The sequence below is a fragment of the Pollachius pollachius genome, assembly GCF_949987615.1.
Source record: "Pollachius pollachius genome assembly, chromosome: 17".
NCBI classification, from domain to species: domain Eukaryota; kingdom Metazoa; phylum Chordata; class Actinopteri; order Gadiformes; family Gadidae; genus Pollachius; species Pollachius pollachius.
Genome location: NC_136950.1, coordinates 9,019,867 through 9,047,674, shown reverse-complemented (window position 1 = coordinate 9,047,674; position 27,808 = coordinate 9,019,867). Strand labels below are relative to the sequence as shown.

Below are 27,808 nucleotides of genomic sequence, written 5' to 3'. Positions count from 1 at the left end.
TTCCCAAAGTGCTGTACAAGATAAGAAATATATAAAGATAATAAAAATACACTGCCCACATAGCACATCTACATAACATCAACACATCTACATAACATCAACACGCTACCTGGAGTTAACAGCCAGAGAAAAGAGATGAGTTTTAAGATGGGACAACTACTGTTTAACTGAATCGTAGTGGACCTAAACCGTAGTCTAACAGAACAGACGTGTAGCTCATCGGATCTGTAGTTTGACGGAACGGTCTGTATGAGAGATGATGGCTAGGGTTTGGATCTGTCCTTATATGGAACATTTGACTCCAGCGTTGTGTGCCGTATCAGCCCACTGCAGCTGTTGGAGCGGAGATGGAGCCCTCGGAGCCATGGCAGAGTGAGCATTAATAAACATGTGGCCCACCTCGTCCTCTCTCTGCTATGACTCATGCAACCACAGCAGGGCAAGGGATGAGGGAGGGGGGAGGGACATGTTGCCATGACAACCCATCTATGTCAGCCTCAACGTGCCAGTCTGATGCAGGGGTCAACCAGTAAACTGATGGAGTTGTTGTTGTTGTTGAGTGTGTGTGCGCGCGCGTGTGTGCGTGTGTGTGTGTGTGTGTGTGTGTGTGTGCACTCACAGTGCCGTGGGCGATGGTGAGGATGCCCCCCTTCACTGTGCACTGTCTCCTCTGCCACACCTTCCTCAGCCTATCAGAGGCAGAGACTCGTTAATAAACATCCATACATAAAACATACATCTGACCTCGTTGATTAAACATCATTCTCTACCTCATTAATATATTCCTTCCGATACCTTGTGTAAATAAATGCTTTATATTTATTAATGGTAAATAATGCGCAACTAGACAAATATATTTTAGCAAGAAAAGTAACTAGTAGTAACTGATGACCCACCCGTCCCTCTTTGTCAGGTATCAGGTGTGCTTACTAGTATAGTAACTAGTTCTAACTAGTGAGCGAAATAGTGCTCACTACTGAAGTATATGGTACTAACTAGTGACCAACCCATATCTCTTCCTCATCTGGTATTCTTTTTAGTGAAGTACTAATACTAACGAGTGTAGTAACTAGGAAATAGTACTAACTAATGACCTACCCGTCACTCTTCTTCATCAGGTATCCCTTCTTCTCACATCCAAACTCCTTGTTTCCCTGGAGCTGGTGCATACTGTAGCCCCCCTGCTTACTCTGGGAGTCCTGCACACACACACACACACACACACACACACACACACACACACACACACACACACACACACATACACACACACACACACACACACACACACACACACACACAACCCCATTATTACACTGAATGCCAGTGAGAGTCCAGGTCTTGGTGGTGCATGCAGAAACATTAACAATCATCCCATCATACACTGTTGTCAGGGGTCCAGGACCAGTTGCCGTGGAGACACACAGCATGCTCCTGTCTAAAGACTCAAATCGAAGAATAAAATGTTATTCCCATGACTTTGTTGGTTACTCCTTTAAACAATACACATACAGTATATATGTGTATATATCTATATATACACATATATATATACATATATATATGCACATATATATATATATATACACACACACACATATATATATATATATATACACACACATATATATATGTATTCAAGCAGAACAGAATACCAGCATGCAAGAGCGTGCACGGTGAGTGTGCACGGTGAGCGTGCATGTGCGGGTGTGCGTGGTCATAGTGCGCGTGTCCTCCAGCAGCACTTACTCTTCTAGACTGGATTCCAGACAAGCAGAAAGCAGAGAGGAAGACAGAGGGAACACGTGTGAGAAGGAGTGTGTATGTGTGTGTGTGTGTGTGTGTTTGTGTGTGTGTGCGTGCATATGTGTGTCGGTGTGAGGGTGTGTGTGTGTAGAGGGGGCTCTTAGGTGGACACAGCCTAAACTAAGGGGTAGATATCTGACTGAGTGTTGTTAGGACTACAGAGTGAGAGGGAGTACTGAATAGGTTCATTGTAATAGTGTAGTATCTCGTCATCGTGATGGTGGTGGTTGGACTTTGGGAGGTAACTGCAGTAACAAAGGTGTTATGGGTATGGTATTATATAGGGGGTGGGGTCTATCATAGGGGGTGTGGTCTATCATTGGGTGTGGTCTACCAGAGGGGATGTGGTCTATAATGGGGTGTTGTCTATAGGAGGGGTGGGGTCTAACACAGGGTGTTGTCTATAGGAGGGGTGGGGTCTAACACAGGGTGTTGTCTATAGGAGGGGTGGGGTGTAACACAGGGTGGGGTCTATAGGAGGGGTGGGGTCTAACACAGGGTGTTGTCTATAGGAGGGGTGGGGTCTAACACAGGGTGTTGTCTATAGGAGGGGTGGGGTCTAACACAGGGTGTTGTCTATAGGAGGGGTGGGGTCTAACACAGGGTGGGGTCTAACACAGGGTGGGGTCTATAGGAGGGGTTGGGTCTAACACAGGGTGGGGTCTATAGGAGGGGTGGGGTCTAACACAGGGTGGGGTCTATAGGAGGGGTGGGGTCTAACACAGGGTGGGGTCTATAGGAGGGGTGGGGTCTATAATGGGATGTGTGGTATAGGAAGCGTTGGGTCTACCAGAGGGAACGTGGTTTATCATAAGGGAGATGTGGTGTACAGGGGATGTGATCCCACCGAGGGGCGAGGCCTACCTCCTTCTGGTCCAGCTGGAGAGAGGACTTGATGAGATCCCTGAGGGCCGTGAGCTGCTTCTTCTCCTCATCCTGAGTCTGTTTGATCTGCAAGGAGAACACACACACACACACACACACACACACACACACACACACACACACACACACACACACCAGATGAAGGGATGGAGGAGAGGAGGTGATGGGGTGGAGGTAAAGAGGAGATAATGTAGGAGGAAGTGGGGGTGGAGGTGGAGAGGAGGAGATGGAGGAGGTGGGGCTGGAGGTGGAGAGGAGGAGATGGAGGAGGTGGGGGTGGAGGTGGAGAGGAGGAGATGGAGGAGGAGGTGCTGAAGGAGGTGGTGGAAGAGGTTGAATGGAGGTGGAGGAGGTGGAGAGCAGGTGTCGGGGAAGGTGGAGACGAGGAGGAGGTGGAGAGGAGGTGTAGGAGGACATGGGGTAGGAGGAGGTGGAGAAGGCATTTACGTTGTAGAGATCAGCAGCCAGCTTCTCTATGTACTGCTTCAACCTGTCGGCCGTCTTCAGACCATCCTGGAAGAAACTGGACAACAGAGAGAACCGCCAAGCACATCAGAGACGCCTGCCTTCAGCATAAATAAACATATTGTGTGATTGTATGAAAGGAATGAGACAGGGAAGGAAAAACTTTAGTGAAGTGATCATAATCAGTAACATTTGGAAGACCTCTCCATATGATTAGTGAACATGTTGGCAGTCAATCTTTAACTATCACATGGCCATTCTGTAGCCAACAAAGCCTCAGTCTCCTTTATCCATAAGTAAACAATACATTATGCTATAAGAAACCAATGGAAAACAACTGGTTTCCGTCTCAGCAGGAAGTGGCCTTCAGCAGACAGGAAGTGTACTACCTTGTCAACAGGAAGGCAGGGTGTATTTTTAACCTCCAAACATCTCTGAGCTCCAGGAAAGAGTTAAACATCAATGTGAATGTCTGCCCAATGGGGATAACTACATTCCAAATGGCTTTGCAACTTTAATCTACTTGATAAATAGTTTATTTTTCATATTTCACCAATGTACCAAACATTACATCTAACAGGCTTGCAGCTAAGAGCTCCAACTCATGTTATGCTTGCGCTACGCTATGCCAGCTAGCTGGTTCTCGTCCAAGATGGTTAAGCCATTATGGTTCAGGTTTGGGGGAGGGTAATCTCAGGGAAGTATTGTAGTGCTGTTGTGCTCCCTGTTTGGTCATTCTGTCACAGCCTGGCTGAGACGCTGACCTCTGCCTCACAAGACACATCAATGGCTCTCTCCTGTTAGCCAACCGCTACTTTGGCTGCTAATCATGATAAAGATAAAATCTGTTAAAAATATAGATGGCAAGCCTGGCTGCTACAGAGAGCTGTAATATAGATGTCCAAATGAAGAGTTGAGAGCTGATGTTAATCTAATGATGACGATAACATCTAGTGAGAGAGAGGAGAGAGGCAGAGAGGCAGGCAGAGTGTGTGTGTGTGTGTGTGTGTGTGTGTGTGTGTGTGTATGTAAGCGTGTGTAAAGGGCATGAAAACCCTTTCAAAGGGAACATTCAGTTGCGTGTTTCACGGTGGTTTCCCTTATTGTGGGAGATGGAAGGAGACAGAGGGACACAGACAGAAGGTATATAAATGGACTCTGACGGGACCTACTTGCACTGAGCGTGGTAGTACTTGATGAGGTTCTGCAGCAGGTCAACTCCCTTCTTTGTCTTGATCTCATTCACCTTGATCAGGTACTGCCAATCAAGCACAGAGAACACGCTGTCACACATATTCAACGCCACTTTTCTTTCCCCAAAAAACTGACCAATAGCACTGTCGTTGGTGGTTTGTTCCAGAGATTTCACCAAATGACGTAGATATGGGATATATCAACGTATCTCGAAATCTGTGCGGAAAAACACGATTAAGACGAATAACCTGACATTAATATTGACCTTACGCCACGCAGAAAGGTTGTGTGTTACGTTGCCCTAAAGCTTGGTCTCTGGAAAGCTTTTTGGGACCTGGATCTGACGACAAAAGTCAACACACAGACGAAGACACCCTGTAGGACACAGCACAAGCCCAGGCTGTGTCTGTGTGTGGCTGTGAACCACAGTTCCCAAGAGGAAGTCGTTTTCATTATGCTGTGGGAGAGCACTGCGGATAAGCACATGGTTGATGAGGGTCCTCTGTCCAATCTGAACGGTGTTTCCTGACTCCTGCAGATAACCTGCTGGCGCAGCAATGAGTAAGTAAGTTGTAATTTGAATTTATTTCTCTGCTAAATGGCTGAACGTAAGACACCAAGCATGGTCGTCCATGACGATAAGGGCTGATGTTAATCTGAAGATGACCGTCATGCAGGGTTGAGCTACACAAACTAGTCACAGATTAACATTTCCTGCTCGACCGTGAAAAAATGTGTTTTACTTTGACAGTTAGTGGATTATATCTCACTGCACATACATTTTAGTATATTCCTTATTGTGTACATGTTTCTATTTTCTTTGTAATTTACATGCCATGGCCATGTAATTGTTTCCCATGCGAATCAGCCCCCTGAATTTAATGAGAGTCAGAGAGTGTTTGTTTGAGTGTGTGTGCGCCCTGAAGCTGTGCGGACGTTTTTGTGTGTGTGTGTGTGTGTGTTTGTTTGTGTGTGTGTGTGTGAGTGCATGCTGACAGTGTGTGTGTGTGTGTGTGTTTGCAGGCTGATGATTTGTGTGTGTGTGTGTGCGTGTGTGTGTGTGCGTAGTCGAGTGTTTGTATGTGTGTGTGTGTGTGTGTGTGTGTGTGCGGGCTGACGGTGTGTTGTTGTGTGTGTGTGTGTGTGCGTGTGTGTGTGTGCGTGTGTGGTCGAGTGTTTGTATGTGTGTGTGTGTGTGTGTGTGTGTGTATGTGCGGGCTGACTGTGTTGTTGTGTGTGTATGTGTGTGCGTGTGTATGTGTGTTGTGTGCGTGTGTGTGCCGGCTGAAGGTGTGTTGTTGTGTGTGTGTGTGTATGTGTGTGTGTGTTAAACCCTGCTGAATGTTAGTTTAGTGTGTCTACGTGTGAATGAGCAACATCACTCCCACTGGTGAGAGCTGCTGTTTTACACAGACAGAGGGAGAGAACGAGAGAGAGAGTGATAGAGAGAGACACATATAGAGGAGAGAGTGAGAGAGGGGACACACACACACACACACAGTGAGAGAAAGAGAGCGAGCTAGAGAGATAAATAGATAAAGAGAGACAGAGCGAGGGAGCATCCACTAATCTGCTAATTGCGTGACATGGGGGGCGGAAAGAGAGGGATAGAGAGAGAAAGGGAGGGAGGCATAGAGAGGCAGAGACAGAAAGACGGAGAGAAAGGAATGAGGGAGGGTGAACAGATTTTGTCCTGCGCAGCATTAGATTCATGGCTGCCGTTTCCATGCTGGCTGCTGCCTTGGAAAAGAGCTGCAGTACGCTACATTACACAGCTTGCCCGCAAGTGCTAGCTCCCTAGTGCTAGTCCGCTAAAGATCAAACTATTATTATTCTTGCCTTTAATATATTTTGTATTCTTTCAACGTTGAATTCAATTTATGTTTATATTATATGTGAATAGTTATATATGCTTTTAATATACAAATTAATTACTAGGGACCAGGCTATCATTTTGAGTCAGGACTTTCAGCTGATTAGCATAAAGCCCCAGGGGCCCGGCTAACGAGGGGAAACCAGCTGACTCAGGGTTACAAGGTTTGAGGGAAAACCTGGTGGGGCCTCTCCTCTCCTGACCTGGAGCTGTGCGGTTGCTGGGATGTGCATTAACTGTACTGAGTTACACTGGGGGAAGAGGATGGAAGGGAGTCGGACCAGTGGACAAGGGCTCTAGAAAGGCTAGGTTAAAGATAAGACAGAATAAAGGAGAAGAATGGAAAGAGAGCGAGAGAGAAGACAAGGAGATGAGGAGAAAGCGATGGCCTCCTGGAACTCCCAGCAGGGAGGGGAGGAGCCAATGATGACAGAGTGAGGGAGACGTCCCTCTCATCTTTAGTTACAATCTATTTAATCGATTTGTATTTAACTGATACTTTGATGGCAGATAAAACCATCATGAACTTGTTTTAGTCGAGTATATTTTATATATATTTATTATTCATTGAAAATTATGTTTTTATAAAGGTTGAGTTAGCCCAGCAGGGAGATAGTACCACGATTAGACAAGTAACATAAAGAAGACAACCTGAGCACCATTGGGAGGGAGGGAGGGAGGGAGGGAGGGAGTGGGCTGTGGGAGGGAGTGTGGGAGTTTGCTCCCACCACCACAGGGCTCTGGCGGGGTCCAGCCAGCTTGGCAGCGGGCTTTGCTGCTGAGCGCCCGCCCGCCCACCCACGCTGGATCCTACAGCAGAGAGGTTTCACACATAAACACCTCCCCCACACGTCTTCTGAGAACAGTGCTCAGGAAGGGGTCACCCAACCGGGGCAACGCTACGAGATAGAGGAGGAGGAGGAGGAGGGCAGCTCCACACACACACACACACACACACACACACACACACACACACACACACACACACACACACACACACACACACACACACACACACACACACACACACACACACACACACACACACACACACACACACACACACACACACACACACACACACTGTCTCTGGTTAGACTGGACAGTAGAAGTTTCTGAGCAACACATGGATGTGAGTTTGGTTTGTGACCTACTTCCAACTGTGTGTTAGTCTGTGTGTGTGTGTGTGTGTGTGTGTGTGTGTGTGCGTGCGTGTGTGTTTGTATGTGTGTGTGTATGTGTGTGCTCATGTATGTGTGTAGATGGCTGCTTGAGTGGAGTAAAAATAAAGTTCCCTTCACTGCCAGTATTGACCAATATTTGATCTTTTCAGGTCAGAATGTATTTAAGGTTGATGGGCTGCAGTCCAAACACACAACCTGATTCCTGGCTGACTGCAGCTGTGTACCTACTGAATACCAGAAGAGAAAACAAACTATCTATAATCTTTGAATGCTTAATGATTCACTTTCGTACCTTATATCTAACCACATACTGCAACTCTGCAATTATCTATGTATGTCTATCTATGTATTGACCTCACACTAATGGAAGGCATAATATAGATGCCCTGTGCTGCCTGTGCTGACGTCACAGACATGGAGGTTTCAGTGTGCCCTGACTATATTGACCTCAAAGCAATGGGAGCTATGACTGTTCTGACCTGATGGAGGCTGAGAAGGCCTGTCCTGATGTTGTCTCTTGACTGTACTGACCTCGCACATCTGCAGCTGGAACAGTCTCCTCTCCTTCTCCATCTCCTCAGCGATCTCTGCTCCGGTGATCTCTGTCCGGATCATCCCATGCTGCTTAGCGTGTTCCCTCTTCTCCTTCTCTATCTTGGTGCTGAGACACAGAGACAGTAGGTTTACATGGTCGTTAGTCAATCAAACACCTTCAATGGGCTAGGGTAGGTGTGTTCATACTACACACGCAACAAAAGCCAAGAGATTGGTGTAACATCAACTTCACAAGGCCAACAATGAGCAGACACTGCCATCAAGCAGAACACTAAAAGGATCTGTAGCCTCACAGTTAGTTCAGTCACTTAGCACTTACAACTTGGCCTCATAGTCCTTCCAAGCCTTGTCGAACGGCTTCTTGATGTCCTGCAGAGGAAATAACACAAGATGGCGGACAGACATCAGTCAAGGACAGGACAGGCACTATGGGACTGGCAGAATATAGGGAGGAGAGGAGCAGGAATGGGTAGGTGGGAATAGGGAGGGGGTGACGGGCAGGAAGGGCGGGTGAGGAGGGGGTGTTGCAGTAGTCCTCACCCCTTTGACTCCCTTCAGATCCCCCTTCAGCAGAGAGTCCAGGGTGAAGATGACATTATGACTCAGACTCTGGAGCTGGGGGCGAGAGACAATCAGAAAGACAGAGAGAGAGAGACCGTTACAATGTGGTGGTCATAAGACACCATGATTAAACCAGTGAAACAAACTTTTAACACAATATTAAAGAAGTTCAAGTTAATGTGTCTTTTATTTTGCTACTTTAATCTACTCGTTATTACCATAATAGTTATACACCTCTACATTAGCTCTATGGTTTTGAGTTCTACTTCTAACCTTACTAGTTATGCATCTATTAGTTATATAGCTACTGGTTCTACCCATACTAGTTCTATATCTATTAGTTATATAGCTACTGGTTCTACCCATACTAGTTCTATATCTATTAGTTATATAGCTACTGGTTCTACCCATATTAGTTCTATATCTATTAGTTATATAGCTCCTGGTTCTACCCGTACTAGTTCTATATCTATTAGTTATATAGCTACTGGTTCTACCCATATTAGTTCTATATCTATTAGTTATATAGCTACTGGTTCTACCCATATTAGTTCTGTATCTATTAGTTATATAGCTCCTGGTTCTACCCGTACTAGTTCTATATCTATTAGTTATATAGCTACTGGTTCTACCCGTACTAGTTCTATATCTATTAGTTATATAGCTACTGGTTCTACCCGTACTAGTTCTATGTGCTTTGAGGAAGCACAGGGTTCAGCAGTGAGGTCATTTACAGCCCCACAAAGTCTTTAAGAGCTGTTGTCTTGATCCAAGTATACACACAAACAGACACACATGCATAACCACAGGCGCCAAACACACACACACACACGCACACACACACACACACACACGCACACACACACACACAAACACACACACACACACAGACACACACACACACACACACACACACACACACAGTAAACAGGAGTTTAATGAGTGCTAATGGGCTTCTGAGGAGCTGCTGCTGATGTCGACGTCACATCAATCTGTTCCTGGCCCCCCACCGACCCCTCGCCAGCCCCGCACGTGCACTTCACGCTAGTGCGCGTAATCTGGCCCTGAATCACTAGCCCATATATCTCTCTCTCTCTAGACTCGCCCACTCTCTTAACTCTTTCTCTTAATACTCACTGTCCCTCTCAAACGGCCTCATTGGCATGAGAAACAAACATTTACAATAGAGCACCAAACGGGGCAAAAAATATGCAAGAATAAGACAAACAATGTAATAGTCAATACAATACAATAACAATGTCAAAATGCCCCCCTCTCTTATCTCTCTCACTAAAGCCCCTCATCTGTCTGTCTAAACTCTCTCTTCCTACCCCATGCCCCTCTCTCTCGCTCTGAACCCACTCATCTGTGTGTCTCTTGATCTCTAAACTCACTTCCTCCCTCTCTTCCTTCCCCTCTCCCCCGACCCCCTTCCTATCTCTGTGTCTCTCTAAAGCCAATCATCAGTGTCTCTGCTCATTGCTAGACAACGCTGACTATCACTTTATTTTGATACAATAATTAATTATTTACACGTTAAATAAATGGGTATATGAAATTCTGCTTTGCATTCAATACTAGGACTGATAGATAGTTACATATATAACTCTTTAACAAAACAAGCTATGTGTTGTAATCTTACACAACATTCTCTTAACATAAGCCCAAGGCAACATCCATAAAGTATACAGACAGGGGAGAGAGAGAGAGTAAGAGAGAGAGAGAGAGAGAGAGAGAGAGAGAGAGAGAGAGAGAGAGAAAGAGTCAGAGAGAGGGAGAGAAAGACAGATAGAGAGTTAGAGAGAGGGAGAGAGAGAGAGATTAAGAAAGAATGGTATTTCTAATACCAAAGGTAGTACATGAAGGTAGAGTCAACAGGTGACTAATTTAAGAAGGTATTAAGAAAGCTCACACATGCACACACATGCACACACACACGCACACACACACACACACACTCACACAAACACACAGGGTCCTCACTGTTGAGTGTATTTATGGACTCTAATCTCACTGGCAGCCACACAGGAGAGAGAGAGAGAGAGAGAGAGAGAGAGAGAGAGAGAGAGAGAGAGAGAAAGAGAGAATGAAAGAGCGATAGTGAGAGAATTAGAGGGAGAGAAAGAAAAGCTGAGAATTGGAGAGAGACAGACGGACAGAGAGAGAATTAGAGAGAGAGCAAGAGAGAGAATAAGAGAGCAAGAAAGAGAGTGCAACAGACAGACAGAGAGAAGCTGGACAGATAATTCAGCAGGAGTCTCAGTCACACAACCACACACACACACACACACACACACACACACACACACACACGGCATGAGGTTATGTAACCTTTCGGCCCTGGATGTGGCGGCGGTAACCATGGCGACCGGGCTTACCAGGTTCTTGAGCAGAGCGGACAGCTCCTTTGTGAGGGAGGAGAACTTGACGAAGGCCGTTCCCAAGTCAGGGTTGTCCCGGCTGATGAAGTTACCGCCAAACCGATCCAGAGCATGGGCGTAGTTCTCCTCATTCTGCACGTGGTCTGGGGTTGGGGGGTCACAAGCAACAACAACATAGAGTCTGTCAGCTACACATAGAGCAGCTTGCAAGTCAATCTGAGATGAACAATCAAAGCTTACAATCAGGATGAGCTAAAGAACGCTAAACCTAAACCCTAACCCTGGAGATTGATCCTGCTTAATCAAATACCCGGACGGTTCAGATGCATCATGGGAATGAAAACCACCCGAATGGTCCATACTGCTTGACCCAGCTGCTCCACTCACCCTTTCACCCTCCCACTCTTGAACCTTGACCCCTGACCTGCTGGACAGGGCATGGTCGTTGTTATTAACCATAACCCCCCCCCCCCCCCCCAGGCCTGCTGGTTGTAAGCCGAGTTCTTAGTGAGGCCAGTTAATAATAGGATCAGTATTGGTAGTGGTAGCGTAGTATCAGCACCAGTAGTACTGTGGTAATAATCCTATCCTCAGTTCATCCTCGGTTCTACAACAGATACATGGACACCGACCACAAAAGTTGTGTTTGTTTAGAATAATATGCTTTCTTTGTTATATTGTGTTCATTTTATTGAACCTCTATTTCACCAGTTAAGTCTTAGTGAGATTAAACATCTATTTTACTAGAGTCCTGGTTGTGACAGCAGCAGCAAATATAATATTTTTCTTTTGAGCATAAGACTAAATTCACTGAACATATGTTCTTTGAAGCTCTGAAATATTATACTGGTAATTATGGTCATTATGGTAAACTAAGCATCAGTTCAACGGATTGCTATCCCTTTAGTTTTTTGAGCTGTGATGCTGAGGTTGTTGCCGTGGTGATCGTGTTGTTGCCATGGAGACGTGGCCAGGCTAGCAAATACGGACAAATACAAATTAAGATGTTTTAGTCTAATAACCATTTTTTTAGAAAACGTTTACTGACTGATGGTTTTGTTATGAAAAGGCAGAACAAGCCATATTTCTCTACTTCTATATAATCATTAACTTTCTATATTATTTAGCACCATTTACATAGTGCATCATAAAAACAACAGACCCAGGGTGAGGAGTTTAGTTACATTCACAGGTGACTTTGGACAGGTATATATGAACAGGTAAATGTGAACAGGTATATGTAAATAGGTAAATGTGAACAGATATAAAGGCTGTTAAATGTTAGGCCTGATGTAAACTGCTTTGAGTGGTAACTGGTGTTAGTGGCTGGCCAGGCACTATATAAATGTGGTCCATTTATCATTGGTTTTAAAGCACTGTGTGAAATTTGCGTAAACCACGATTATTTTAACAACCAGATGCTAAACGTTAGCAACTAGATGCTAAATGTTCCAGAAAAGGGCTTTCAGCAGTCTTAATAGAAAAGGGAGCAATGTTTAAACACGGGGGTGTCTCTGCCCCAGACTGTTTCCTCTTGTCGGTGGTGAACGTGGACACGTGGGTCCATCTGCTAAACACATTGAGGCTCAGCATGTTTACAAAGCACCGTCTCACCTTGTCCAGAGCTGCAGATGGCCTTCACAGACTTCTTCACCTTCTGCAGGGAGATCCTGTCCTGGTCCAACGCCTAGACCAAGAGCAGAGAGGAAACCTGGGTTTAATATTAGATTCTCTCTGTATAGCAGACTACAAGAGGGGAGAGAACAGAACAAAGTTTACTATTAGCTACTTACTGACTGTATAGCTGACTAAGAGAGGGGTGAGAACAGAACTAAGTTTACTATTAGCTACTTACTTATTGTAAAGATGACTACAAGAGGGGAGAGACAGAACTAAGTTTACAATTAGAATAAAGATACTAAGATTTACTGTAAAGGCAACTACAAGAGGGCAGAGAACAGAACTAAGCAGAAAACGGACAGTGTTACACCATTCCGACTTCTTACTGTATAGGCGATTAAGACTTGGAGATCAAAGTTTAATATTAAGTTTAAGTGAAACTCGGGGTATATGCTAGAGGGCATTTAATGGCAGATATTTTGTTAGTACACAAGGACCAGTAGAAGCTCATCAACCCAAGATCCAATGCAGTCAGATGTGTAAAAAAGGACAGGATCACAAGCTATCTTTGGCAAGAGATGACCACCCACCCAACATGACCTTTCGACCTTACCAAATGATCTTTAACCCCTGTATCCCCATAAAAGCTATTGATTATATATTTATAGTGTTGTGTTATTGAGTCCTTTCTGGGAGATACAGCAATAGTTGTACTACTGTAGTTAACTAGTGATGATGATTATAGTAGCATTTTGTAGAGGTTTATACTAAAGAGCATCATCTAATGAAAGCACCAATTGAGTTGGATGCTCGAGTCCCGACACATTATTCTCTCTAAAGGGCTACTCTGTGTCACTATAGAAGCTATCGAGGCCTTCAACAATAAGACATGTACTAGGACTCCATGCCAGCACTGTGCAGTCACATCAGCTGACACTAACATCAGCTAATCAGAAACAACCATTGTTTTGTAAATATTGTATTATGGCTTCTCAGTCTTCCTAAAGACACAGATGATATTGTGTAAATAGTGGCGCCTTGTGGGTGACCTCACTTGTAACCACCATTCCACACATTTATTTATCTATTCTGGGCAACACCAATCTGAGTTGGCCCGCAAGGGGTCTGGTAAATCTAACAGTTGTTTTAGTTTCAGGTTTTATATGAATATCTTTCTGCGGCAGTTTGACCCATATGGCGTGCGAGTTTGTGACAGCTGGTGCTGCCCGCCAAAAAAGGTCACCCTTAATCCTCTCTGCTGGCGTTATTAATCATAAAGGTTTGATACAAGCATGCTTAAAACACAGATTGGGGTTACAGCCTTGTTCTTTCCACAAATTGTTTCTACGGTGATTAAAAAATATAAAACACACACAAACACCCACACAAACGAAAACGAAGGAATCGGGATTGGTCATTGCAAGGGATTTTCCAATAGCTGTTTCTGATTGGTGATTTAGACGTCACATGACAATGACATCCATGCAATGCAATTGAGAAACCAGAAAGCAATTGAGAAACGTTTGTTTCACCAAAGAGTTTGGTCTTAATGTGTGTTTACTCCTAAAGGAGCTTTGCATTGCATTATTTATGATTCTACGTTGTTACTCTGCGTGGGGGATCTGTGCTCTGAGTGCGGCAGGTTTAAACCCAACAGGGGGTCTGTTTGGAGCTGGCATGGTTGAGTCGATCTCGAATGGGTTTTCTCCAGTTTTTCTCCACCTTACATCAACTTTATAGGGTTGAAAAAAAAAATGCTACATTATCTAGATTGGTCGGCCATGAGTCTTACTTCACGGATCGGGTAGGTGGCAGTAGCTGCTGCAGTTGTAGCGATTGTTATCTCTGTACAGCACAGTCAACTGGGAAGAATCCCACCAGATTCTTGATCGCCAAGATAAGGTTGATTCTGTTCAGCGAAGGCTTAGTGTAAATCCGCCAACCAGTTCCAGCATGAGACACTGGGAGGGTTAGCAAATGACTCGGCCATAGTGACTAAACGTTTGTGGTTGCCAGCTCCTCCACCCCAAATAAGTTGTGCTGTTTTATTGTGTCCAGGGCTATGAATAGGAAGTTTGGAGGATATTGCACATCACAATGTAGTGTGAATCCCACAAGGAGAAGGTGGGGTCGCTGTACTGGGCTGGAGCCGGGAGGGCCGAGGTCGACAGTGTGTTCGTGAAGGGTGAGGACATGCTAATATTGTAAACACATGCATATGGATACACAAACACACACACACACACACACACACACACACACACACACACACACACACACACACACACACACACACACACACACACACACACACCACAAACAAAAATAAGCTGGGGCTTGTGGGGGAGGGGGTTTTCTGATGGACATCATTAGAGGAGCAGTGACAGGAAACTGTCTCTACTTCCTGCTTCCTGTTTAAGGGGTTATCCTCTCTGCCAGAGCTGCTGCTTTCTGGTCCAGCAGGAAACAGGAAGTGGCCCTGAATTGAAAGGAAGCAGGTAGAAGTCGTATTGTCGGGGGTTAGTTAGTGCCAGGTCAGTGGCACTAACTAAATAAAAATAACTGTCACTTGTGCTGCAGTTCTTACTCAAGTGGAGATGTTTCCTATAGCATTACCCAAACCTGGTCATCCATCACTAGGAGATGTTTTCTATAGCACCACCCAAACCTGGTCATACATCACTAGATGTTTTCTATAGCACCACCCAAACCTGGTCATACATCACTATGAGAGGTTTTCTATAGCACCACCCAAACCTTGTCATACATCACTAGATGTTTTCTATAGCACCACCCAAACCTTGTCATACATCACTAGATGTTTTCTATAGCACCACCCAAACCTGGTCATACATCACTTTGAGATGTTTTTTATAGCACCACCCAAATATGTTCATACATCACTAAGATATGTTTTCTATAGCACCACCCAAACCTGGTCATTTCATCACCAGGAGACGTTTCCTCTATTTTCTTGAGGGGATTCTCTGGCCCTGGCTGACAGTTGGCGTGGTAACCATGGCGACGGAATCTGGCCGGCTCGCGCTGCGCCTCAACATTCTTTCCTCCGCAGACGTGCTCTAAATACACGGCAGCTCAGCTGCACTCAAGCTCACCCCTTTAACTCCTTACCTCTCTCTCTTTCTATCCGTCTTTTTATGCCTCTTTCTCTGTATCTGTCTGTTTCTCTTGCCCTCTCACTCTGTGTTTCTCTTCATCTATTCCTATCCCAGTCTTCTTTAACTATATACCTCACTCTCTGTCTGTCTCTTTATCTATCTTTCGCATTAGCACTCTCTCTCTCTCTCTCTCTCTCTCTCTCTCTCTCTCTCTCTCTCTCTCTCTCTCTCTCTCTCTCTCTCTCTCTCTCTCTCGCTCTCTCCCCGAGGAAGAGCAGTAGCTGTTGGGTACAGAGAGATACAGCAGCCCAGAGCAGCTAGCCTGGACCACTGTGTGCAGACAGACAATCGCAAATTCACCATTTGTCCCTAGAAGACAGGAATTGCACGACTATTAAAGGGTCCATAGCCCCTTCCCCCCCACAACACACGCCCCGCTGCAGCCCGCTGCCCTTGTGACCATTCAGCTTGTTTATCCCTGCTGACACACACACACACACACACACACACACACACACAGAGGCCCGTTAGACTCCAGCACCCTGTGACATCACATCCTGTTTAATTATTTACTTAATCTTTTGAGACAGCGTTTTTATCCAACAAGACTTGATGAATTTTGATGAATTTTATAGATGCATGTTATTAAGGATCAGTTAGGGCTTAGGGGCACCTTGCTGTTTAGGAATACAGGTAGACTGCGGACATTGGGGATGGAACCCAGATCCTTTAGGGTGACAAACACAACAACACTACTAGACTATCCTGCACCAGATCCTGTTTATGCGATCAGCGTTCAGAAACATCGCTTGATCTAACGTGGTTATTCGCCCTAATTAATATGATACTGGACGAACAGGAAGATTGATTATTATAAGACATCTGTAACATCACTTCCTTACCTTTGGATGGGATAGGTATAGAAGTACAATATCAGTTGATCTAGTCTTATCTAGGGACAACTGGGTTATTCCACTTAGTAATAATACTAATAATAATATGATACTGAGTGATCATAGAATCAAAAATAGAGAAAGAATGGAAAATATTAACACATGGAAACAGATTCCTCATGCCTGTGGCTGTTCACACTCAGATCAGAAATCAGGAAATCTGATTCATAGACTCATGGCCGCACACACACTCTCTCACACACATAGACCCACACATCCACACATTCACACAGAAACACACAATGGCTAAGTTCAGGCTAAATTGTAGCCTTAACTTATCAGTGACAATCTATTTAACTGTGTTTTCTACACAAACTCATCCCGGTCACTGATTGGGGGTTATGTCTAGGCCTCTGATACAGCTGTAAATAGTTTTAAACTAGGACATCCCCAGCTTTTGGCATGACAGGAAGAGGAAGGGTGGGGTGGCAGGAAGTGGGAATCCATCCCTTCCTCACTGGGCCACCGTCTCACTAAAAAATAAGAGGGTGTTCCACTTTCTGAAGAAGACAAGGTCCCGTGATCTATGAAAGGGTTCCATCACCTGCCACACGGTCAATCTTAGTTACAATGGGGCAACAAGAAAACCAGGTGGCAGCCAGATAGTACAAAATGGAGTCCACACCTCAGATGCCACTCAGTTACCACTAGCCAAGGATTGGCACGCTTTGATTAGCATAGGGTATTTTATTGTGAAAGGGTCCATCCTAGCCAATCAAAACAGGGGGCTACACTATGAGATCTGCCCCATCCTGTGTTTTCATATCGGTCTGGTGGTACAAAGCAGGCCAATAGGTAGACGCCGGTGGCTCTTCAGGATGACGTGTGCATATGTATGTGTGTGTGTGTGTGTGTGTGTGTGTGTGTGTGTGTGTGTGTATGTGGGTGGGTGTTTGTGTGTACCGGTATGTGTGTGGCACACTTCCTTCCTCTCACTTCTTGTTTGTCAGCACATGCACAATGCCTGTTTTGAGATAGGGTTTGTAAGACACAGGGAAGCCGAAGACGCCATAATATATACAAACCACCTGATGATAACGTCTTTTGAGATTTTGTCTTTATTAAGGGTTGGAACCTTGGAAAAAAATAGGAAGAAATTTGTAAATTACACTTTTGAACATGAAAATGTAGGTTTAAAGAATTTAAATGTGTAAACTAAAATGTACACTCACAAACCTACCCACAAATGAACCTATACATAAACACACCCCCACACACACACACACACACACACACACACACACACACACACACACACACACACACACACACACTTTCACACACACTCTCACACACACACACACAAACACATACAACTTGGTCACAACCTCAACCACGTAAGGCATGTTATCCATTTGGAGTCACTATTCATATCCTTACATAAGAAATCTTAAACGAAACAGCTAAAGAATAGTCCCTGACCTAAGAATGATAAGGGGGGTCAGGAATTCAAGAGGGAATTCAACAGGGGGCCCAAATTGGCCCAATTCTAACCACAAGTAATCCATAACTCTGTACCATCAATAGTATTCATAGCCCAAAGCCAAACATATCTACCGTAGAGACAAGATGCGTTGTGTGTTATGTTAAGTCAAATCACACAGTATGCCTGAAGGTTCACATTGTAATACTTCACTATGACATACAGCCAAAGACCACCATGCTGTATTTTTACATTACATACAGAACATAACAGCAGTGTAGCATAGCAAGAAAACAACCCCAAGCAAAGGAAACATGTCCAAGTAGCATGTCGCCTATCTCCGCCTTATCAGTGATCGGATGATAAGCCTGGCTTCCTTCACAGGAGTCCTGTGAAGACATTCTCTGGTTTCCTCTAATCTCAGACCGCATTCCACTGGACTCTCAGTGTAACTTTCTCACATTTTGACTGTTAAACCCCAGATGCTTATCGTTCACTACGATAAGTTAGCCGACCCGCTTTCATCCAGAGCAACTTCCAGTGAATACAAATAAGTAATTTAGGAGCACGTAGGGATAAGATAATACAGAGACAGGTCGGAAAGAATCTAGTATGGGTAGGATCGTACATAGATGGATCAGAAAGGAGCTAGTATGGGTTAGATCATACAGAGACAGTTTATTAAGAAGCAGGTCGGGGTTAGACAGTACAGAAACAGGTCATTCAGTAGCAGGTCGGGGTTAGACAGTACAGAGAAAGGTCATTCAGTAGCAGTAGGGGTTAGACAGTACAGAGACAGGTCATTAAGTAGCAGGAAGGGGTTAGACAGTACAGAGATAGGTCATTAAGTAGCAGGAAGGGGTTAGACAGTACAGAGATAGGTCATTAAGTAGCAGGAAGGGGTTAGACAGTACAGAGATAGGTCATTAAGGAGCAAGTAGGGGTTTGGATGTCTTCAGGTAGACTGTGGAAACCCTGACCTAAACACAAGACTCTCCTAACCAACTTTCTAGCATGATCCCCGGCACGCCGACGGGACAGGAAATGAGGTAAGCCAACATATGTGCCAAGTGGTTCCCCCCGGGTCTAACAGGGTCAGTAAAAAAAGCCTCTTCCCTGATCTCCCACTTCCTCCCTGAAGCCCCCCTGAGGGCCAGAGGGGTGATGGTGGGGGTGGGGCTGGTTGGGGAACAGCAGGGACCAGGAGGTGAGGGTGAGGTGGAGGAGGAGGAAGAGGAGGTGGAGGCTGGACCTATAGAACCCCCCCCCCCAGGCGGGGTTGAGGAAGCCAGCCTGCTGCTCTGTTTATGGAGCAAAAGATCAGGACCTGGAGTGGGGAGGCCACACACACACACACACACACACACACACACACACACACACACACACACACACACACACACACACACACACGCTCGCACACACAGACGCTCGCACATGTCCACACACACAGGGTTGGGTTCCCGCTGGTTTACTGCTGGACATGAGACCAGATAACCCCCTGATCCCCCCTGTCTGCGGTCTGTCTCCCCCCTGGGCGTTTCGTACCGACAGGAGGGGGGTGGGGGGGGACACTAGTGCAGAACACTAGGATGTCCTGCCAAGGGGTTTGGGCTCGGCGCAGCAGGGGCGGCCAGAATATTCGCCGCGAGTCCCAGCTGTCGGCACTCCCTCCTGTCCACAGCTGCACTACATATATCACCCTGGGCTACTAGCCTGGGCCACATCACCCTGGGCTACTAGCCTGGGCCACATCAGCCTGGGCTACTAGCCTGGGCCAGATCACCCTGGGCTACTAGCCTGGGCCACATCAGCCTGGGCTACTAGCCTGGGCCACATCAGCCTGGGCTACTAGCCTGGGCCAGATCACCCTGGGCTACTAGCCTGGGCCACATCAGCCTGGGCTACTAGCCTGGGCCAGATCACCCTGGGCTACTAGCCTGGGCCTGTGTTCCCATCAGTCCAGGGCCCTCAGCCCAACATGCTGTTGTACGGATCCAGACTCTGCGAAGTGGCTCACAGGGAGACCACATTGGAGTCCGCCCGCGCCCACGTATGCGCTGCGTTACAGAACGCCACGGTGTCCATGGGGGGCGACCATGTGCTCACGCGTTGGTGAGCACATCAGACCAGACGATTCACCTGGACGTGCGCGCTTTACCTCGAGAGCAGACAGGATGTTGTTGTGGGTGCTGAATGCGTGTTGGGGGGGGGGGGGGGGGGGGGGGGGGGGGGCACACAATCATTGCCATCCTGACGTTTCTTATCTGTTAGGATGGTAACTGCAGTTACATAAAAGGGTCTCGCTGGTCTTAATTATTCAGTGTGTTGGCCTCCTTCCACACAAAGGCGAACTAAAAATACTCCTCAGGATCTGTTTCGATTACAGACCAAGTGGGAGAGATGAGAATTCATTTACGGATAAATAACGGGGTCGTTTTATTGTGTTATTCGTTTTTAAATTGTTGTATACTGATTTATGCTTCACTTTTACTTTGCTGTGCTAAAAACCGATTACAGGCTTATTGACTGCACGTAAACGGAGATGCTCAGTACAGCACTGCGCTGCCGTGTTCGCTCTTTCCCTCCTCTGCACTTCAATGTTTTACTGAGTAATTGTAATTCCAACACATTTGAGTCAAAAGAGTAACAGAGATGGTAACAAATAGAGAGCACACTGATATACAAATAGATTTACTTAGTTTCTACTTGTATATATTTGTATAGAAAATCATCTCAATCATGCATATTCATCAACAGAACAGCGCCAGTGAAAAGCGACTGCATAATTCAATGTACATATCCTTTCTCCACTGTACTTATATTGCTGTGTCAACCGAATCGGTCACCTGAATTGACTCGTTGTTTATGAATACAGTGCTATCTGTGTAATAACCTCATGGACGTAGATGACAGAGGCATAGAGATGGACCGCAGCCGGCTACTGGAAACACTGACTGCTGTGTGTTGTTGACCGTAGGCTAGATAAGCATGTCATGTGACCAAGATGGAGAGGTCACATGTCTGCATGTCCTCAGAACTGTTTAACACGGATATTTTACATCAGATAATGTAAATCTACGACAAATAGAAAGCCTTATTCTTAAATAGTGTCGCACTACGACAAATAGACTGCCTTTCATTGAATTATTAACCTAGATCTAGAACAAAAAGACAACCTTGTTCCTTAAATACTGTAGGGCTTCAACAAATTGACTGCCTTCATCATATCAATAACGTTCATAATGATTAATTATACAATACATTTAAATGACCATCAGCTCTACTTTTCTAAATTAGGTTTAAGGATCGTTAGCTAGATATAAGGTTGAAAATGTGAATTTTTGGTTTCAGAGTTAGGTTAAGTCAGGAATTGTGGATGGGTCAAGTAGAAGTAGAGGGTTTTGGTTTTGTTAAGGTCAGGGTAACTAATGATCTGGTGGGGCAGCAGTGCATCGTGGGAGATCCAGTGGAAGTGTGTGTAGTCACATCCTTTCAGCATGAGGTCAGGGCTCAGCGTTAGTGTTTGCAGAGAATAGACAACATTTTCCCTTCTCCCGACCATGTGATGCTGGGGGGGAGGAGGAAAGATGCATGCTGGGAGGAATGCATAACAGGGCTTCCCTCGGCGTGGCCATCGTGGGCTTTTAGTGGTTCAGCAAAATAAAAGCGCAGCACCACACAAAGTCCTATCTGTAGTGCACAAAGAGAGAGAGAGAAAGAGAACCATAGAGAGAAAGAATTGGAGAGAAAGAGAAAGAGCGTAAAAGAGAAAGAGAGAGATGGGGAGGGAAGGAGCGAGAGAGAGAAGGAAAGAGAAAGAGAGGGGGGAGGGCGAAGGAAATAGAGAGGAGGGAAAGAGAAAACGAGAGACGGAAAGCAAGACAGATACGTAACGAAAGACAGAACACAGCCAGAGGAGAGAAGCCAGAAAAAGCGACGGAGGATGGTAGACACATAGCGAAAAATACAACGATTTTTGCTTCAGATTATAGTGACCAGAGTAGAAACAGACAACCATGACACAGACACCCCCGCTTGCCTTAACAAACGGCCAGCGCTTTCAGAATGACGTCATGTGGAATTATGGGTACAATAGAACCACGGATCAGCGGAACGCACTTCTCCTCGGCTGTCCACATCACATGAGCACGATGAGGAGGAAGATGATGAAAAAGAGGAGGATGAGGAAGAGGATGTCATTCTAACTCACACCCCTGCTATCATCTTTGCCCACCAAGAAAATTATGTTTTCTGATAGATAATGTATATAATACAACATTTAAACAGAACAGTTCCATTATCCAATAAAATGATGTCACCCACTGCAATAATGATGTCACCTCCTGCATTGATGACGTCACCTCCTGCATTGATGACATCACTTCCTGCATTGATGAGGTCACCACATGCCGTAATGATGTCATCTCATGCGGAAATTATGTCGACTCTTGTGCAGTGATGTCACCACATGCAGTGACGACGTCAACACATGCAGTGCAACGGTGATCACTGCATGTGTAGATGAAATGCGGTAATGATAGCAGCACACGGAGCGAGGTTATCAGCTATTGCAGTAATGATGTCACTCTACTGCAGGAATTATGTCATCTCCTGCAGGGATGATGTCACCACCTGTGTTGCCAGCAAACTAGCTATGCACGGGCGATGGGCTACAATTCTTAGCTCTGCACGTCGGAACATTTCTGTGACCAACCGTATGGTGTGAACGCCTTTAACCTGAATTAAAGGTAAAGGCAAGGAATGCCTAACGCTTGTCTGAAGCTACCAGAGACCACTAGAAGATGAAGGGATAATGGGCGAGTGTGTCCAGCATTGCAACCTGACCAGGTGTGGTCAGGTATAGCTTGGTGCTCAGGAAGCTTTGTGGGCTCGTTATACAGGGATCAATAATAGATGTGCGGTGCTGCACAATCTAGACTTCCTAACGTTACACCGGCCAAAAGAGGTTCAACATATGCATACATTCTGTCTCTCTACTCCTCTCTCCAACTCTCTACTGCGCTCTAAACATCTCTCTCTCTTCCCCGGTCTCCAACTGTCTCTCTCTACGCTCTGCTCACCTTTTTATGTAAATATATATGACCTACACTCAGTGCTACCTTTGCACTATATGGTTGGATCAGCTTAATGAATTGCCTTGTGTTGTACTTGTGCAATGAGTGTATTCTTATCTGTTTTTAGATGTTTTTTACACCATCTCTCTAACTGCCTCACTGGCTCTCTCTTCCTCTATCACTTGCACTCTCTCAACCTCCCTCTTCCTCTATCACTACTTCTGTATACCTCCCTCTCTATATAACTGACTACATCTCTCTCCACCTCCCTCTGGCTAGCCTTTATCAATATCCCTCTCTCTTAACCCCTCTCTACCACTCTATATATATATATATATATATATCCCCCGATCTACCTCCCTCTACCTCTCTCTCTGTCTTCCTAAAGGAATCCATTGATCAGTATCAGCCGTGAGAGTGCGTCAGCTCCCTGCTGGGTCACCGTCTCACCTCAGGTTACATCATTAAAGATTCATGCTGTTCCTCTGCATTATTGACCCTGTCAACAAGGCAGGAAGTCACTACACTGGAGACACAGCTGATCCATACAGAAACCCAACCTTGCCTAGAGCTTCACCAAATCCACCCAACAACTGACTCCTTGTCTGGCCGTGACATCACAGGGTGGTTAAACCACCTTCTGAGGGCCAGGGTGGTGGGAACACAACCCTGAGATTAATTCAGTGGTCATCGTTTTATCAGACAGAAAACCAATAAGTACTATTTGTGTTCCAGGGGATCTCCTGGGGAATTGTGGGAAAAATAAGTTCTGCTGACTTCCTGACCTTCCCTTCCTGACCTCATTGGCTGTGTCTGCATTCTGTTCCGGGCCCTCCCACCGTACCTCGCGCTATCCGTCGATTGGCTAAGTTACAGTGTCACGGCCCTAGAGTCGTGTGTTTGTTTGCTGATGAAAGGAATATGCTGCTCTTCTCTGTTGGCGCTGTACTGAACCGCGCGCCATGTGATCTCTGCAGAAATTCCAGAGCGGCTACTGAAGCCGAGCCCACACAGCGTTGTCCTCGGCGACAGATGTTTTGCGTTTGCGCTGAAGACTCCAATGCTAACCCTCCATGCGGCTAACCCTGTCATGCTAACCCTGTGATGCTCATGCTAGATTGGTAACCCTACCTGCTACCTTGGCATAATAAGCCTGCCTGATGCATAGACCTGTGTTACACTGCCTGCTTACACTGAATGGAAACTCTGGCCATTGTCCACTTCGAGCTGAGATATCTGTTTCAACTACTCATTCTCACATCCTTCCTTTCTCATAAATGCACAAAGAGGTTTTAGCTTTTACGTGGTGATAGGGTGGAGTTGAACAACATTGATCTATGTGGTTGCTCCTACTTCCTCATTTCAGAAAGGACGCCTGCACCATACACACATAGAACGCATCTCTATCGTCTTATGTGTAGTGAGATGGTGGGAGTCCATTATAACAGGACACATCTTGAGACAGGATATTAGAGCTGCTTCTCCCTATTTGAGATCACTGCAAACACACAGGAGGCCTCATTCTGTATTTCATTGGTGGCTGAGGATCTGTGTTTTCTTTGGTTGGACACTATTCTACACACTAATGCAAAGGAAGTTAAGGTGGTTCAATTGGGAATCCAGTTAAATGACCAAATGAATTTGGAGCAGAGTGTAGAGTGACTTTCCATTAAAGAAACACCAGAGCAGTAGGAAATAATTAATTTGAAACCACATTGAGGCTCCTTCCATTAAAGCCTGAACGTGGTTTTCCTGAGTGCTGCTGTGTACGTTGTACATGGGTGTTTATGTCTGTAACATAGTATATGTATGTGTGTGGGTATGTACAAATCATGTCTGTGCATACGCTACATATAATAATGTCTTAGTGCACTTCTACTGCTATTTTCTTTTTGCCGTTTTACTGACTCTCTTCAAGAATTTCTTAATTGGACATCTTGCTCATGTGTGCCTACTGGTGACTGTGGACACTGGGGTTCAAACCAAAAGCAAGCTGGAGGTCAGCGGTGGTTATTGGACATCACTAAAACACAAATAAACTGAATTTATAAAATGCTTTACATGTTATACCTTGCAATAACATATGCACATACACACACACACACACACACACACACACACACACACACACACACACACACACACACACACACAAATACAGACACAATCACCCACGCAGTCCCTCATTCTCACCAACAGCAGTGATAAACCCACGCAAAGCGATGAGTAAGAAGATAACACACAGAAGGAGGCAGGGATCGAAACGGCAAGCATTCAGTCGCGAGATGACAAATAAGCTCACCAACACCTGATGACCGGATTACCTCACTGTGTATGGTGTACCATCCTGCCTACTTTTCTGTAGCTCTGTCTGACTGTTATCAGGTCTATTGTAACTAAAAACATGATGGACAGTGGCTAAAGATCTCTGGCTAGTGCTGGCAGCCTCCATAATCCTGTAGTTCTAAATCCTACTCTCCCTCTCTCTCTCTTTCTTTCTCTCACTCCCCCACTGGCTAGAATTCTCTCTTACTCTCTCTCTCACCCTTTCTTTCTTTCACTCTCTCCTACTCCCTCCCCTTCTACTCTCTCTCCCCCAGCTCTCTGCTAGTGCTTGGCAGCTCGCTTAGAAACTGGGAGTTATGTAAGAGAGCAGGCAGTAAGCTGTAGGCCAAAATGCACTCCATCCTTCCCCCAGTGCCATCCACAGCCAGCCCACCCTTCCATTTGAATGAACTGACTGGAAATAATTCACAATATAAGACAAAGTTAAATGGAGGAGCCACATACTTGTTCACTATACCCCTAGTCCATTCCCAGAGGACCATGATATGAGTGGAGGAATGTGAATATTTGTTGGATTCTTTCATCAACTGAAAGGTTGAGCCCAGGAGTGTGTGGTCATGTACTAGTCTGTAATAAAGTACAACCTATACATGAGCGCGAGCGTAATTGTGTTTATTTTACAAGCGGGTTTATTGCACCCCTTTGATATGCTACGTTATATCGTATCTTCGCAAAGACATTTAACCTTGTGAATACCGTTAGGCCCATGGATGGTTATAAAATATGAGAAGGGATTGAAATCATAGCCTAAAAAAACAATGAGTTGTACATGGCATGTTTCAAACAGACTATTGTTCTCGGGTCTTATTGCGGAGCTAGTGGTCCTGGACCCAGATCGGCCTGCTATGGGACTTATGTGTATCAGTTGGGTCTACTGTGCCGTTACCTCCTCCAACACGTTGACGGTGTTCCTGCAGTTCTGGAGCCGGGTGGTGAAGCTGGACGTGGTCGGAGAGTTGTAATCCTCGGTGGTCTCGGAGAGAAACTCCGACACCGATATTTGATCCGGCATTCTTCCGCGGGGGGGAGAAAGCCCAAGAAGGTGGGTCGGTTTGAAACAAAGTGGTCAAAAAGACAAAAGCATGAACCAGGCTGAGACGAAACAGGGGTTGAGTTGCGCGCCGTTGGAAGGAAAAAGCAGCTCTCCTCACACATACAAGTCACACACAAGTATTGATGTCCTCACAGATACAAGTCGGATACAAGTACGGATGTACTCACGTACACAAGCCAAATACACGAATAAATGTCCTCACGAAGCCTGAGTCACACACTAATATCGGTTTGACCAAAAGACGGTGACTTCTCGAATGACTTCACAGTCCCCAAGGGACGCGCGGAGAGGAATTCCGCCGAAGGTCCTCACTGTCTTTCGCTTCCTTCGTGGAGGTTTTCCAATAATAAAAAAAAAAGAATTCAAAACCGCGTCTTTATAGGCGATGTCACCGTGGTTCTCACTTAAAGCTCCCAGATAGAAAACGCACTAGAGAATAGCGGATGCCCTCATTCTGCTCTACAGATGTTCAGTAGCACGACGGGCGTCCAACACGGTGAAAAATGTCGAGTCTTTCTCTTTCGTTCACATGGCCCAAAGGCTGCAAGTCCCAGGGACTTATTGGAGGGTTTGGTATTGTCTTCTTTTTTGGTTTATCCTTTTAATGCAAAAGGCTGCCTCTAAACACTCGCAGCCTCTATCGCTCTCTCTCGCTCGCTCTCTCTCTCTCTCTCCCTCTCTCTCTCTCTCTGCCTCTCTTTCCCTCTCCCTCCAACGCTCTCTCGCTCTCTCTCTCTCTCTCTCTCTCTCTCAGTGTCCCTCGCTCTCTCACTCGCACTATCTCTAACTCTCTCTATCAATCTCGCACGCACTCGTGCCTTCTAGCGTTGTTCGCCCTCACTCGTTTTTTCCTTCAAAACTTTATTTAGACAGAGTTTAAACACAGGGTCAATAAGCCACAAAAACGGGGAAAAAATATGTAATAGCTGATATTTATCTTGTGACACAATGAGATAACATTAAATGGCACAATGTAAAAAGGTTAATCTAGCAATACTAGCGTATGCACAACATTATATTTTAAATGTATAAGAGTTTTTAATATGTTAATTATGATCCATTCGGATTGCTTTATCTGTATATTAGAACAGCTAATTTGGAGACCTACCAAGCAGCCTGTGGAGGTCCTCCTAAATTGTGTAGTCAAGGGTTCTGTTGGTAGGCTGATTTCTTCAATGTGCACGCATAACCTTACAAAGGCGATAAATTAATAAAATTAGATATCATTATAAAAACCCATCGAGTTAAATATTTATTAAATCGTTCTGCCAAAGAAAATGATCTATTATGTATGTGTTATTGCTATTTTAA

The 27,808-nt window shown here is 45.4% G+C and overlaps 1 protein-coding gene across 1 annotated transcript in view; it reads right to left on the bottom strand.

The window, feature by feature from the left end:
• The window catches only part of asap1b (ArfGAP with SH3 domain, ankyrin repeat and PH domain 1b), a 44,091-nt gene extending 16,936 nt beyond the window's left edge, over positions 1-27,155 (bottom strand). The window contains exons 1-11 of the mRNA XM_079754760.1: positions 26,330-27,155; positions 12,519-12,591; positions 10,902-11,047; positions 8,503-8,577; positions 8,282-8,331; positions 7,939-8,068; positions 4,329-4,414; positions 3,139-3,214; positions 2,671-2,757; positions 1,099-1,199; positions 620-689 (exon numbers count right to left, since the gene is read on the bottom strand). Of these exons, the coding sequence (XP_079610886.1) occupies positions 620-689; positions 1,099-1,199; positions 2,671-2,757; positions 3,139-3,214; positions 4,329-4,414; positions 7,939-8,068; positions 8,282-8,331; positions 8,503-8,577; positions 10,902-11,047; positions 12,519-12,591; positions 26,330-26,455 (1,020 nt within the window). The 5' untranslated portion in view covers positions 26,456-27,155. The remainder of the gene's footprint in view (positions 1-619; positions 690-1,098; positions 1,200-2,670; positions 2,758-3,138; positions 3,215-4,328; positions 4,415-7,938; positions 8,069-8,281; positions 8,332-8,502; positions 8,578-10,901; positions 11,048-12,518; positions 12,592-26,329) is intronic.
• Between the last annotated feature and the right edge of the window lie 653 nt (positions 27,156-27,808).